The sequence below is a fragment of the Dermacentor silvarum genome, chromosome 3 (assembly GCF_013339745.2).
Source record: "Dermacentor silvarum isolate Dsil-2018 chromosome 3, BIME_Dsil_1.4, whole genome shotgun sequence".
NCBI lineage: Eukaryota > Metazoa > Arthropoda > Arachnida > Ixodida > Ixodidae > Dermacentor > Dermacentor silvarum.
The window spans coordinates 58,621,298-58,633,960 of NC_051156.1; the positions used below are offsets into that span (position 1 = coordinate 58,621,298).

Sequence of the window (12,663 nt, forward strand, 5' to 3'; positions counted from 1 at the left end):
CGCTAGCTGATTCCAACTTGAGCCTGTAAATTTTGTAATTTCATCCTCCCCTATAATTTTCTATCATCCTTGACAGTGCTTCCCTTACATTAGCACTCATTGTTTAACTCTAATGAAGAGCAGATTACCCTCACTATCCAATACATATCATGCCCAGCCGCAATTTGTTATGCTAATGTCAACTCGGCTACCCCCATTTGCTGTCTTATTAAAACCGCCTTCTTCCTGCCTCTAAACGTTACGCCCAACACTTTTTGTTCCATCTCTCGTGTCGCGGTCCTTAACTTGTTCTCAAACTTCTTTCTGAGCCTTCAACTTTCAGCCCCATAGGTTTGTACTAGTACAGTGCACTGATGGTATGGTTTTCTTTTAATCAATAGCGGTAAGGCTCCTTGTCCTGATTTGGTAATGCCTGCGTATACCCCTTTTTGTTCTTTTGTACATTCCCTTCTTATGGTCAAGGTCCCCTATAAGTAATTTACCTAAACAAACGTACTTCTGCACATATTCTAGAGGCTGAATGCCGAACATGAATTCCTGTTCTGCTATGATGGTACTGAACATTAACTTTGTTTTCTGTATAAAAATATAAAATTTCTTGGTTGAAGTACTCGATCATTTGTTGCAATTGATCCCCAGCGTCGTTCAAAGGACTATGCCATATGTAAACCGAAGGTTGTTGAGATATTCGCCGTTGATTCTCATCCCTAATCCTGCCCAGTGAATTAGCTTGGTTACGGTGGTGGGGTGCGCTTTTAAGACAAGGACAGAGTAAGACCCACACATAAACAAACGCACACACTATGAAAACAAATACTATAGTATGCAGTTCCAGCAAGCTCAAGAAGCAGCGCTCCTAATAGTTTGAATACTTCTAATCATGCAGTGAATAACATTCAACAGATTGCGTCTCCTTGCCTGATCCTTTTATTGCCACGTATTTTCGCACTATCTTTCATTTTGTGGAGAATTAAGTCAGTGGTGGAGTCATTCTAGATATTTGCTAAGATATTCACGTATGATTCCTGTAGCCCGTGATGACGCAATGCCTCCATGAATGGTGGCATTTCTACTGAATCAAATGCCTTTTCATAATCCATGAAAGCTTTATAGAGAGGTTGTTTGTACTCCGCAGACTTGATTGATTACACGCACGCGATTCATTGTACAATACCCCTTGCAGAAGCCAGCCTGTTGTCTTGGCTGATTAAAGTGTCGCCTTTTCACCTTGGTTGTTTCTTATACAGTTCATGTCTCCCTTTATATGGTTAAGTATAATGTTGGCATTTTCCCAGATCTACGGTACACTTGAAATCAAGAGACAGTACCGGGATGCAATGATGTAAATGTGCTTTATCCAACCGTGGTGCACACTCGATGCGTGTTGGTACCTTCGGTACCGCCGTCGTGCTATCAATACATCGATCGCGCACACGCAGCCTTGTCGGTAGGGTTAGGCCGAAGAAAGTGGAACCTCTTTGCTCCAGAGGTGCACCATGTGTTTGGCTCCAAAAAACGACGGAGTGGCCGCACAGTCACGTTATGCTATATCGGCTCGGCCGAAGCCAGGACAGGAAAACCGTGAAAAATTGGATTCTAGCCCTCTAACCTGTCCTGAAAGCTATGTCGCCTACTAGAAAAGGGTAGCTGTTTCAGACGTCACGACAGCAGACACTGCAGTTGCATCATTATCAATGGCATTTTGGAAATGCTCTATGCTTCTTTCGACAGCTGTTAGTCGGTCAGTAATATAATTCCTCTGGATTTCCTTAACTTCATTAATCGGTGACAAAACATCAGCATGATTATTATCCACTTTTGCTGCTGGTGTTCTCAACAAAGACAATATGTCACTATCTGGCGTGCTCGAATCAGGCCTTGGAGGCCCGTGGTTTCTTCGACGTCACCGCCTAAGCTAAGCAGTTTAAACACATCTATACATTCACAGGCAACGCAAGAAAGCACATTTTAGCATGGAAGACGCAGTAGAGTGACATTGCTTGTGCATTTGATATACAAAGAAGGACAGGGGGGACCAGCCTGCGTCAGGAGTAAAACAACATACACATTCTGGCCGCTCTTGCATGCCCACTCGTCAAACACGTCGACAGTTGCAGTTTGGAAGGCCGGCGGAAGCTCGATGCAACAGTCGGTCTGATAAGCAAAGTGCTGAAGACTGCGAGCCATCTGGCAGCGGCGCAACGCAGCACTTTTCAATGAAAGGAATGCACATAGCCGGCGTGCCTGGTGATTTTTGAGACGTTCCACGGAACGATAATGTCATGCACGAGTCATTCGCAGACAACATCTCCGTGATGAGAAAACCCGCGCATGCGCGCACGCATGCGTGCAGTTCATTGTTGTTTCCATTTTCCTTTCCTTTGTGAAACAAATTTCACCTTGAAGTTTGCACTCGTACTGTATTTTTTCCCCTGGGGCCACGTTTTTTTTCCGTTGTTCAGCTACATCATGAAGTCACCCAAAGAGCCCCAAGTTTGCATGCTGGCTGCTTTTCCACGCCCACACTTTTATCGTTCATGAGATTTTATGTTCTGCTCTGCATCTTAGAATTCATATCGAAGAAAATATGTTAGTTCAGTACCGTCCAATTTTGTGCCAGTTATTTAACGACGTAAGCAAACCGGCTTCAATAACCGGAATGTGAATGCTAATGTGCAAAAAAAGTTATCTGATCGATCTCCGCCAAATTTTATTAGACCCCTATAAGCCACGCATTTTGACGTAGTTATCCGATATTGTATTATGCATGTGGCATTTTATGCTGGTATTGTGATATCTTAATTTCGGGTGAAAGTAATCTGTTCGCAAATATTTCAATGATGCTACATCGCGTTTCAAGTACATGATAATTGAGGTTGCTACTGCTTGAACTCTTTCCATACCGCGCCCATTGGGCTTGGTTAGCCCTCTATCGATGGTTTGAAACGCTGCTTTCGAGATCTTCCGCGCTGCTCACGGACATACTGCGCTATCGGACGTGACGGAGGAGAACTATATTTTTCTTTTCGGAGCAGTTCGATTTTTTCCCGCCAAGCGGTGATTTTTAAACGCGCTTCGAAATTTCGCGATCGTCGAAGCAGAACGCAAAAATGTCCAGCTCCGGAAACGGCGCCCGCGCTTCGGGAGATCGCAGATGTCGCGATTCCGCTGCCTCTGCGGCTGATCTTATCGATACATCGGATAGCAGCGAGTCAGAGGACGCTGACTTTTCGTCGGACTTCGAGTCTGAAAGCGACGACGACGCAAACCAGCCCGGAACATCGGCGGCCGCTGCCTGGCACGACCAACTGTAGTGCTTGAAGGTAAATTTTGAAGCGAAATGCCTGTAATAATTAAAATTAAGTTTTTTGCGATATTGTGCCTAATAGATGGCAATAAATTTTGTATGTCTCATAATTTTATTAACATTTTTTTCTTAGCAGATACAAGCGTGTTTTTGCAAACTCTGTTCAATTTTATCGCACAATCTTGATGGTAACAATTTATATCTTTTTTATGACATATATCTCGTTAATGAAACTTCTATTTCATTTCATTAATTATACCCTCAGGACCACAAGGTATTACAGAGGGGAGTGGGGTAAAAAAAAGTTACAAAACAAAGAAGACAAAGAAGACAACAAGTGATGTAGTTATAGACATGGGGTGCCCGAAGCGATGGTTCCGCTCAAGGCCGTACGAAATTGTGCCTGGTCATCAATAGCAATCAACGCACCGGGAAGGTGGTTCCATTCGTGACACGTCCTGGGAAGAAAAGACTCATGACAAGCTTGAGTGCGACAATAGAAAACTCCAATTTTGTGGTGATGAACAATGCGAGGAGATATGTAGGTTGGGGATGAAATAAGATTACCACGCAGATATGAATTATGGAAGTATATTTTATGAAGCAGAGCTAGGCGAAAGCATTTGCGACGAGCAGAAAGTGGTGGAAGTTGCAAGATATTTTTCATAGAAGTTACGCTTGCCGTACGGTTATAATTGCTTAAGTTGAAAAACGAGGCATTATTTTGAACACGTTCGAGAAACTGGGTTCGTTTCTGCGTGCAAAGCGAATTCATTCTGCTTTCTGTTTATGTATTACACTACATATTGAGTGCCGTAGTTCCTTCGAAAAAAAGAAACATCTGCCATAACATACAAAAAACTTCTATTTTCCCCATGGTTGGGAGAGAGTTAAGTTAGAGAATTTTGCTTAGGTAACATTCATTGTCGCCCCCCCCCCCCCCTAACATGCCTAAGAAATAAAACATTCAGCAACATTCAGAAGCTGCAAGTTGTTTTCACGTTCTTGAGGACATTGTCTGCCGTCCACAAATTTTTGACAAGTTCTGCTGCCTATACTAATATTATGCATCGTTAGACTAAGTTTCCGAACCTGGCGAGTTGCGATAAATATGTGCGAAATAGGACTGTGGTGCTTAGGATCGGACGTCATGTCGTCAAAGCACGCATATATTCATGTTGGTTTGCTAGTTGAGAACACTAACTACAAAAGTTAGTTGTGAACACTTATATCGCATTCCTCATCCTGTGCGTGTTCGGACCGAAACCCCGAAGATTTGAGCAATTGCCGTCAAGAGGCTTATGAGAAGAGTATTTAATTGATCGGGTCTAGGGATATTGCTCAAGCAAAACCTGAATTGTACGCTGTGTTGGCCACGAAATGAGAATAACGCAGTTTCAGCCTGCTTTTAGAGCAAGGAAATCGCTTACACGTGGTGGCGTGAAGCCAGATGAAGGACACGGGGCTTCTAATCCGAAGGTGATAGGTTCGAATCCTCCTCCAGTCCACTACGTTTTCAGGCTTGGAGTGGAGCCTGACACCAGCAAAAAAAATGACGCGAGCCAGTGCGGCTATACTAGTCCAGGCGCAACCAAATTCGGAAGGCCCACTAAGCTTCAACAATGGCACTCCCTCTCCAGCGCAGGAATTGGGCTCCCTAATACAGTATTCGGACACTACCTCCCTCATGACCGGCACTCGGCACTCGGTCTCCAGCGGCTGCCGAGCACCTGACCAAGGCGCTGGTCAGACCTGCGACGCGGCACAGGGTGCTAAGAATCTCTAGATCCGTACAGGCCGTCACTGGAAACTGAATCTGGCAACGTTTAACACGCGACCGCTCTCGAGTGAGGCTAGCTTAGCAGGGCTGTTTGAGGAATTATCAGGCATTGCCTGGGATATTATTGGCCATAGTGAGGTTAAAAGAACGGGTGAGGCTTATACAGTACTGACGTCCACGTCCTCTGCCACACAGGTCTTTCGAATGCGAGAGAATACGGGGTTGGATTTCTAATCCATAAGGGCATAGCGGGCAACATTGATGAATTCTACAGCATTAATGAGAGGGTAGCAGTCGCCGTAATAATGCTCAATAGGAGGTATAGAATAAAGGTAGGCCAAGCCTACGCCCCAACCTCCGCTCACGACGATGATGAAGAAATAGAACAGTTTTATGAAGATGTTGAATTAGTGATGAGAAAGGTGGATACTGAGTATACAGTCGTCATGGGCGACTTCAATGCAAAGGGAGGGGGGGGGGGGGAAGCAGGCTGGTGAACAAGCAATTGGCAACTGCGGCATCGATTCCAGGAACACAAGAGGAGAGATGCTGGTAGAATTCGCCGGAAGGAATAGGCTCAGAATAATGAATACTTTCTTCAGGAAGCGTAGCAACGGGAAATGGACCTGGAAAAGCCCTAATGGAGAAGCAAGAAATCAAATAGATTTCCTACTCTCTGCCGATCCCAGCATAGTGCAGGATGTAGAAGAGCTAGGTGGAGTACAGTGGATTGACCATAGGTTAGTGAGCTCTAAGAATTCTCTGAATTTCAAGAGATAAACAGTAAAATTAGTCAATTCAGGCTGGTGCTCGCAAACAAATATGCAGCTTTAGAACAGGAAGATGAAGTTAACATAGAGGTAATGAATGAAACCGTAAGTCGGCTGATTTCAGAAGCAGCAATCGATGTGGGATGGAAAGCAACAAGGCAACAAGTCGGTAAGCTCTCCCAAGTAACAAAGGACCTAATAAAGAAACGACAAAGCATGAGAATGCCAACTCAAGAGATCAGATAGAATTCGCTGAACTGTCAAAACTGATCAACAAAAAGAAAGTAAGCGATATTCAAAATTATAACGTGGGAAAGATTGAGGAAGCCTTAAATATGGCCACACTAAGAAATCAGTGAGAAGAAAACTTCGCATAGGACAAGGCAAGACGTATGCACTAAAAGATAAGCAGGGCAATATCATAAACAATTTCGATTACATTGTGAAAGCAGCGCAAGACTTATATTGACCCTTTTCGCGGAGCAGTTTGTTTTAGACAAACGAGATGGTTCTTACGGCGGCGCGCCATACGTCTCCTCAGCGACCGCGCACAAATACGAAACCACTACCACTTCTACCTTGCTTCTGTGCGATCAGCTCTCGGAAATGCAACTGAGTTTTCGCGATCGCACTGTGCTCCAATCATGCTAGATTGAATCATGTGGATTGAAGACGTGTGTAGTAGTTGGCTGCAAAAATAGCGACTGGCATGTTAAGTAATGGAATGAATCGGTGTGGCCAAGTTCGCGGACTGCTGCTGCAACTGTCCTGTGTGTAATGTAACTGTGTGTAATGAACACGTAACGGGTGTGGAAAAAACGGGGGCCAGATCCGCAAAGCTCTTCTTTTGTAAGTTCACATTGCCATTGGCAGGCCGCATTCGCTAATAATATGTCTGGCATCCGGATTGGCTAAAACTCTTTCTTACGAAAAATTCCAGCTAAAGATGTTTTTGTGAATTCGGGCCCAAGCTTTCACACAATTATGCTACCTATGAAGATCATGGGTTCATTCCACGTATGAGATGAACCTTTTGGCGTATAAAGCTTTTATTGCACCAGTATTAGAATACGCAGCATATGTACTGCACCCTTCAACAGATACTAAAATAGGGAAATAGAAAGCATGCATAAGAATCAGTCCGGTTTATTTTAGAGCGTTACAATTGGTAGATATCACCATAATACCGCGAAATAAAACGCGGCAGAATCACGAGAGGGTAAAGCTTCTCTACATGTTCTATCACTACAGGTGACAGATTGGACAAAGCATGCTCATCGAACTAGTAACTCGTCGCACTACATGCTATTACTATCCCGAAAAAAAATAACCAAGTATGCCTGTAACACAAATACCTCAAACAATAATTCTTTCCTGGCACTACTTCCAACTGGAAGGTTCTCTCTGAATATGTAGTTACGTCTCCAACATTAGATTCATTGTTAGAAGCAATTACAAAGACTGGACTGTTATTTGCCAGGATGTCATCATTTTTTGGTATCGCATCATGTAAATTTTAATATTATACAGGTCCGCGTTCTGCCAAATGTTTTTGCGGTACTTTCTTTGATCGTTCCTATATATGTATTACTAGGGTTGTTTATTTGGATATTCACCATGTGCATTCTGCATAGTCTGATTTGACTGTATTGTATTTGATATGGGCCCGAATTCCCAAAATCTTCTTACGCTAGAATTGTTCGTAAGAAATAATTTCAGCCAATACGGCTACAGGACATTATTATTAGCTTTGCGAATCTGGCTCATGGTCATTTTGGCGGGTTGCGCACACATGTTCTTTGTTATGTAATTCCTTTTAGGAGCGAAGCACCTTATGCGCTCGGGCGGTCGGCGTGTCGCGTCGTCGTCGCCATCACGTTAAGCAAGCTGCTCGAGCTCGCGCTCGGCACGCGCTCGTGCCACTGGTCCCGCGTTCGTCGTCGTCTTCCACAGCTGGCGGTGTTGCCGCTCATTATTCTAGCGTAGAATTTCACTTTTCTGTCGTCGTAATGGGGAGGCCGCGTTTGCGGGGTTATGAGCCATTGCTTAAGGCAGTGTGAGCCCATTAGCGCTGCATCAGTGCATGCTTCGCAGCACCCCATGTTTCACGTTAGTGGAGCTGCATTTCGCTCAATGGGTCATTTGAAACTCACGCATAAAATTTAATTCAGCGCTCAAACCAAGCCTACGACTCAATTCGTGCTAACTGTAATAACTAATAAAAACTCAAAAAAGTAAGAAAGGCGTCTATAACGGCCAAATTGCTGAGGCAGTTAAGGAACACAATGATGGTTTTGCTAATACATTTTCCTTTCATAACAAAGGATATGTTACATTGCTGCAGATTTTTGTATTGAACACCCACTCCTACATAAGGCTTCAAACAAGCCAGTAAAAATAAATCAATATAAATAAACAAAAACAAGAAAAGCATGAATCTACTTGCGCAACCAGAAGTTATTTTACAATTAGTTTACAATCTACAATTACAATTACAATTTCATTCAGTTTACAATCTGCAGCTGCTTGTGCATTGGCAATTGGTTACGCTGGCGTTAGCGAGAGTTTTGCCTCACGGACACAACAACCGTATCAAGTGCGCCAAGGTTTATAATAAATCTGGTAGGGACAATCATGGAGTAAGAGCCGAAAACTTCACATAGCCAATAAAGGCAGAAACACCGGTGCTCGAAGATTGCAATACCAGCAAAATTACCACTCGTCAGCAATATATACAAAACCACAAATATGCCCATCCTTCGAAGGAGCTGATTTTCTTTCTCTATTGGTTCACAAGAATTCGCTTGTGCTCGAAAGCCTGACAAAAGTCCATGCCCAGAAACTGACTAGCTTAGTACTTGTGAGGTGCTGTACGCGGTTATGAAGTCCATAATCACTGTCTCAAAATGTTTCATAAATAACTCAATACATACTGACGCTTCGATCAACGCTAAAAGCATCTCTTCCCGTCACATTTTACGCGTAGAAAAGGAAAATGGTAGCCTAACTTGTTTCCGGGAACCACTTAAGGAAATCTTGAACAAACATGGTTGCAAGCATGCTTAAAACGGAGCACTCCAAATAGCGTATTATTTTAGTCAACGCTAGTTCTGAAGTTAAGTTAAACGCGCACTCGATCTTCCCCGTGGAGCCAAACATCGGATTTGCGTACCTCCGTGCAGTATGTCCCAAAGCAAACCTTGTATTCACGGAAACGCGAGATACCGAGTACTAGAGCTCCGAAGCCCAAACTGAGTGAACGCTTTTGTTTCCGCCTCGTTCTTCCATGCAGAGCATCGGAACAGCGACGAAGCGCTAACTGGAAAAAGATACAGCCACGGGTGCACAGTTCTTCCTTTATATATATATTCTTTTTCCCTCCGACGACCAGCCCCCGCGATACCGTTGTCTGGTACGTGACCCTCGCCCTAGAAGAAAAAGTGCTCCCTGTGTAGTTTGCAGTATATAAGCGGCCCGTAACCGCATCTCCAGCCATTCTCTCTCGTCAAGCAGCCGCCCGAGCAGCAGCCGACGCCATGAACGCATTGGTGAGTTGGCCCATACAGTTGGACACAAAAGCTGCCACAGCTGTCGAATGGAATACTAATGTCAATCACTTTGCAAGCTGGAAGAGTTTGGATCAATGTTTGAAACTGTGGTTGCAGAGCTCGTTATTAAGAACGTAGGCTGGTTTAGCCTTTGAAAAGTTCTGAGCATCTTTTCCCACGAGAAACCAAGGAACCCTTAGCCGCGCAGCGGCTGCTTTCCGGAACAAGTGCTGCAACAAAATAGCAAAAGAAAAGCGCCTGTAACAGTCTGTTTCCTGTTGTTATGTTCACTTAGAAGTGGTATCAAATAGTTTCAAGACTGGCCCTGTTCTGGAGAAAGTAATATATTTATGTGCTGTCTAACATTGTCACTTCAATATATGCCCCTTGCGCAGTAATGCAGTGCTCCTAGCGACCCTGCCCCTTCACCTAAATGTGCTCAAACACTCATTTCCGGAAAGAGTCGAGCCGCCTTCTGCGATTCAAGCTTCATTTAGGTGATCGTGTCAAAATGGCAGCCCCTGCGCTGGGTTTCTAATTTTGAGAAAACAGCGAAATAGGAGGGGGGGGGGGGACACCCCTCACGAATGGCTCTTCACCTCAAGAGTCAAAAGTTGGCACGAAACATAGGCGCACAGGTACGACCCTGAGAAGATGAAAAACCCAATGTCTCTACAATCTAGAAAAGGCTAGGCATGTCCGCAGATCGGTAAAGTGCATGCTCATCGTCTTTTTCGGCATTCACAGTATTGTTTGTCAGTACTTCAACCCAATTGGCCAGAGTATCAGCAGCGAATTTTACTGTCAAATTTAAGGGCGTGTGAAGGAGGTCTTTGGAGAAAACGGTCCGATCTGTGGCGCATGCGGAGCTGAAGGCTACCCGACGCAAGTTTATCACCTGAATTTCTACCGTTCTCATCGATCTGGCTCCCACTAATTTTATTTTTTTCCAAAATTAAAAACCCAGCTCGAATATTGCCGTGCATGGCACCTTTCCTTAAATCAATCGCGAATCGCAGAGGGGTGTTGCACACCTTCATGAAAGCAGACGTCCAGGACATATTCGCGAAGTGCTAGGAACGCAGGAAGTGCTGTATTGCTGAGCAATGGCACGATTTCAAAGATGACGGCGCTTAAATATACATAAATTAATTAATTTCTTCAAAGCATAGCCCGTCTCAAAAACTTTTTATACCACCTCGCATGAGTTACCTCAATTTCCAGCTATCCGCACACAAGTTCAAGTTGATAAGGTTCCATAAATCTTAACTATAGCCGTAACTAAAAGTGGAAACACAGAAATGAAAAGCGATGCAGCTCGATATATCAGCGGGTTGTGTATCTGTGGTCTTGTACTCATGTGCCTTTAGCTGTAACAGCGCCGTAACGACGAAAAGATGCATCCATGTTTTGGAGACTATGTATTTTGTCCAAGTGCTTTGCTTCTTTAAGGGCTAAATCGGTTTCAGAGGCAGCAGGAGAAATGAGAGACTATAGGGCACCACAAACGAAGCAGCGGTTTTTCTGCAAACATCTGAAACTGAAAAGTCGAGAAAATTCAGCTAGCACATCAATCCAATTCCACATTCTTTCAGTCATCAATGGCGATGTTTTTGTAAGCGCTTAGGCCAAAATCCCCTCTTAGCACAAATGAAGGGGTTAAAAGCAGTTTGAAGGACAGGATGAAAGCAGAGCGGACATACACAGCACTGTGTACGTCGTCTCTCCTTTCGTCCTGTCCTTCATGCTGTTTTGAACTCCTTCGTCATGAACCAACCGACAGAATTCAGCATACTACCGCGTTAACATAAATAGTTGCAGTGGTAGAAATTAAAACATTAAATAAAAAATACGGACAGCACAAGAAATAGGGCACTCCGCGTCTGCTCTTTATTTTATTTCGTGTCATAAACTAACTCGCACAAGAGCAACGTCTTGATAAGGACCTGCTCTACTAAGGCAAAATGTTCCCGTCTAATATGTGCAGGGCTGATATTAGTCCGAAAAGAACGCGATACAACGCTAGTGCTTGTCTGGTGTCTGTTTCTTGATGAACAACATAATTCTATAGCATCCCAAGCTAACCGTAACAATCACGCTATTATTTCCACAGAACACTGCCGTCATTCTTTCCGCTGTCGTGGCCTGTGCCGTCGCTGGAGGACTCCTAGGTGGCTACGGCCTTGGTGGCGGCTATGGTCTTGGCGGTTATGGCCTTGGCGGCGGATATGGACTTGGCTACGGCGGCTATGGCCTCGGATACGGCGGAGGCTATGGTGGAGGCTATGGCGGAGGCTATGGCGGAGGCTATGGCGGAGGCTATGGCTACGGCGGGGGTGCAGGCCTCGGTGGAGTAGGCATCGGCAGCAGCGTCGCCCTTCTTAGCGGAGGACCTCCATTTGCCAAGGCCGTGGCTGGACCAGCCTTTGTGGTTAGGACCATTCACCACGTCAACAAAGTCAGCGGCGGAGGAGCCCTCCTCGCTCACTCTGGCCTCGGCGGTGGATACGGATACGGCGGTGGCTACGGATATGGTGGTGGCTACGGCGGCGGGTATGGATATGGCCGCTACGGCTACAAAGGCTAAGTGTGAACATTGCCTGTTTTATACTGATGTTTTCTTCATTGAAGAGAGAAAAGCGGTTGGTAGCAGTGCCCACTACGGAAGCATCTGCTGCTGCACGAGGAGTGCGCCAAGTAGCCTTCCAGTAGTGCAAGGTGCCAGAGCCTCAGTTTAGCCAAGGCCCGGCCTTTTCGTGCGCTTAAATATTCTCACAACGCACACGGACGATTCATGAGATCTGTCACAACATTCTTCATCGCCAATCATTCTCTGTGACCAAAATAAAGATATGTTGCAGAACTTAAGCTGAAACGTCTGTCATCCCTTAGGTCACCACTTGCACACTCTGTAGGTCACAACACGTCATTCAAGTGGTTTGAGATTAAATTTCAGGGGTGGAACGGTGTATCCAACCTAACTGACTAAAGCAGAATGTCGACACTAATAAATGAACACTAGCCAATTGTAGTCGGCATGAGCCTTCTGACTTCTCTGCGGGACTGCGTAGCATCGGCCAGGAAGCAGCCGACCTGTGCAAAGTGGTTTCCTATGAGTAAACACTACAATATGAGCCCCGTGCTAATTACAATAGATTTACGGTAATACACAAATGTTTAATAACATGTTAACAGCCGGAAGGGAGGTTGCGCTTAAAACAAAACTAATTCTAATAAAGAACACGTCGCAATAAGGCA

General features: G+C 44.7%; 1 protein-coding gene across 1 annotated transcript; it reads left to right on the forward strand.

Annotated features, from left to right (window-relative positions):
* Positions 1-9,393: 9,393 nt before the first annotated feature.
* LOC119444399 (uncharacterized) lies at positions 9,394-12,182 on the forward strand. Its single transcript, XM_037708804.2, has 2 exons — positions 9,394-9,405; positions 11,519-12,182. The coding sequence occupies exons 1-2, from the start codon at positions 9,394-9,396 to the stop codon at positions 11,990-11,992; spliced, it is 486 nt and encodes a 161-aa protein (XP_037564732.1). The 3' UTR covers positions 11,993-12,182.
* Positions 12,183-12,663: the final 481 nt, after the last annotated feature.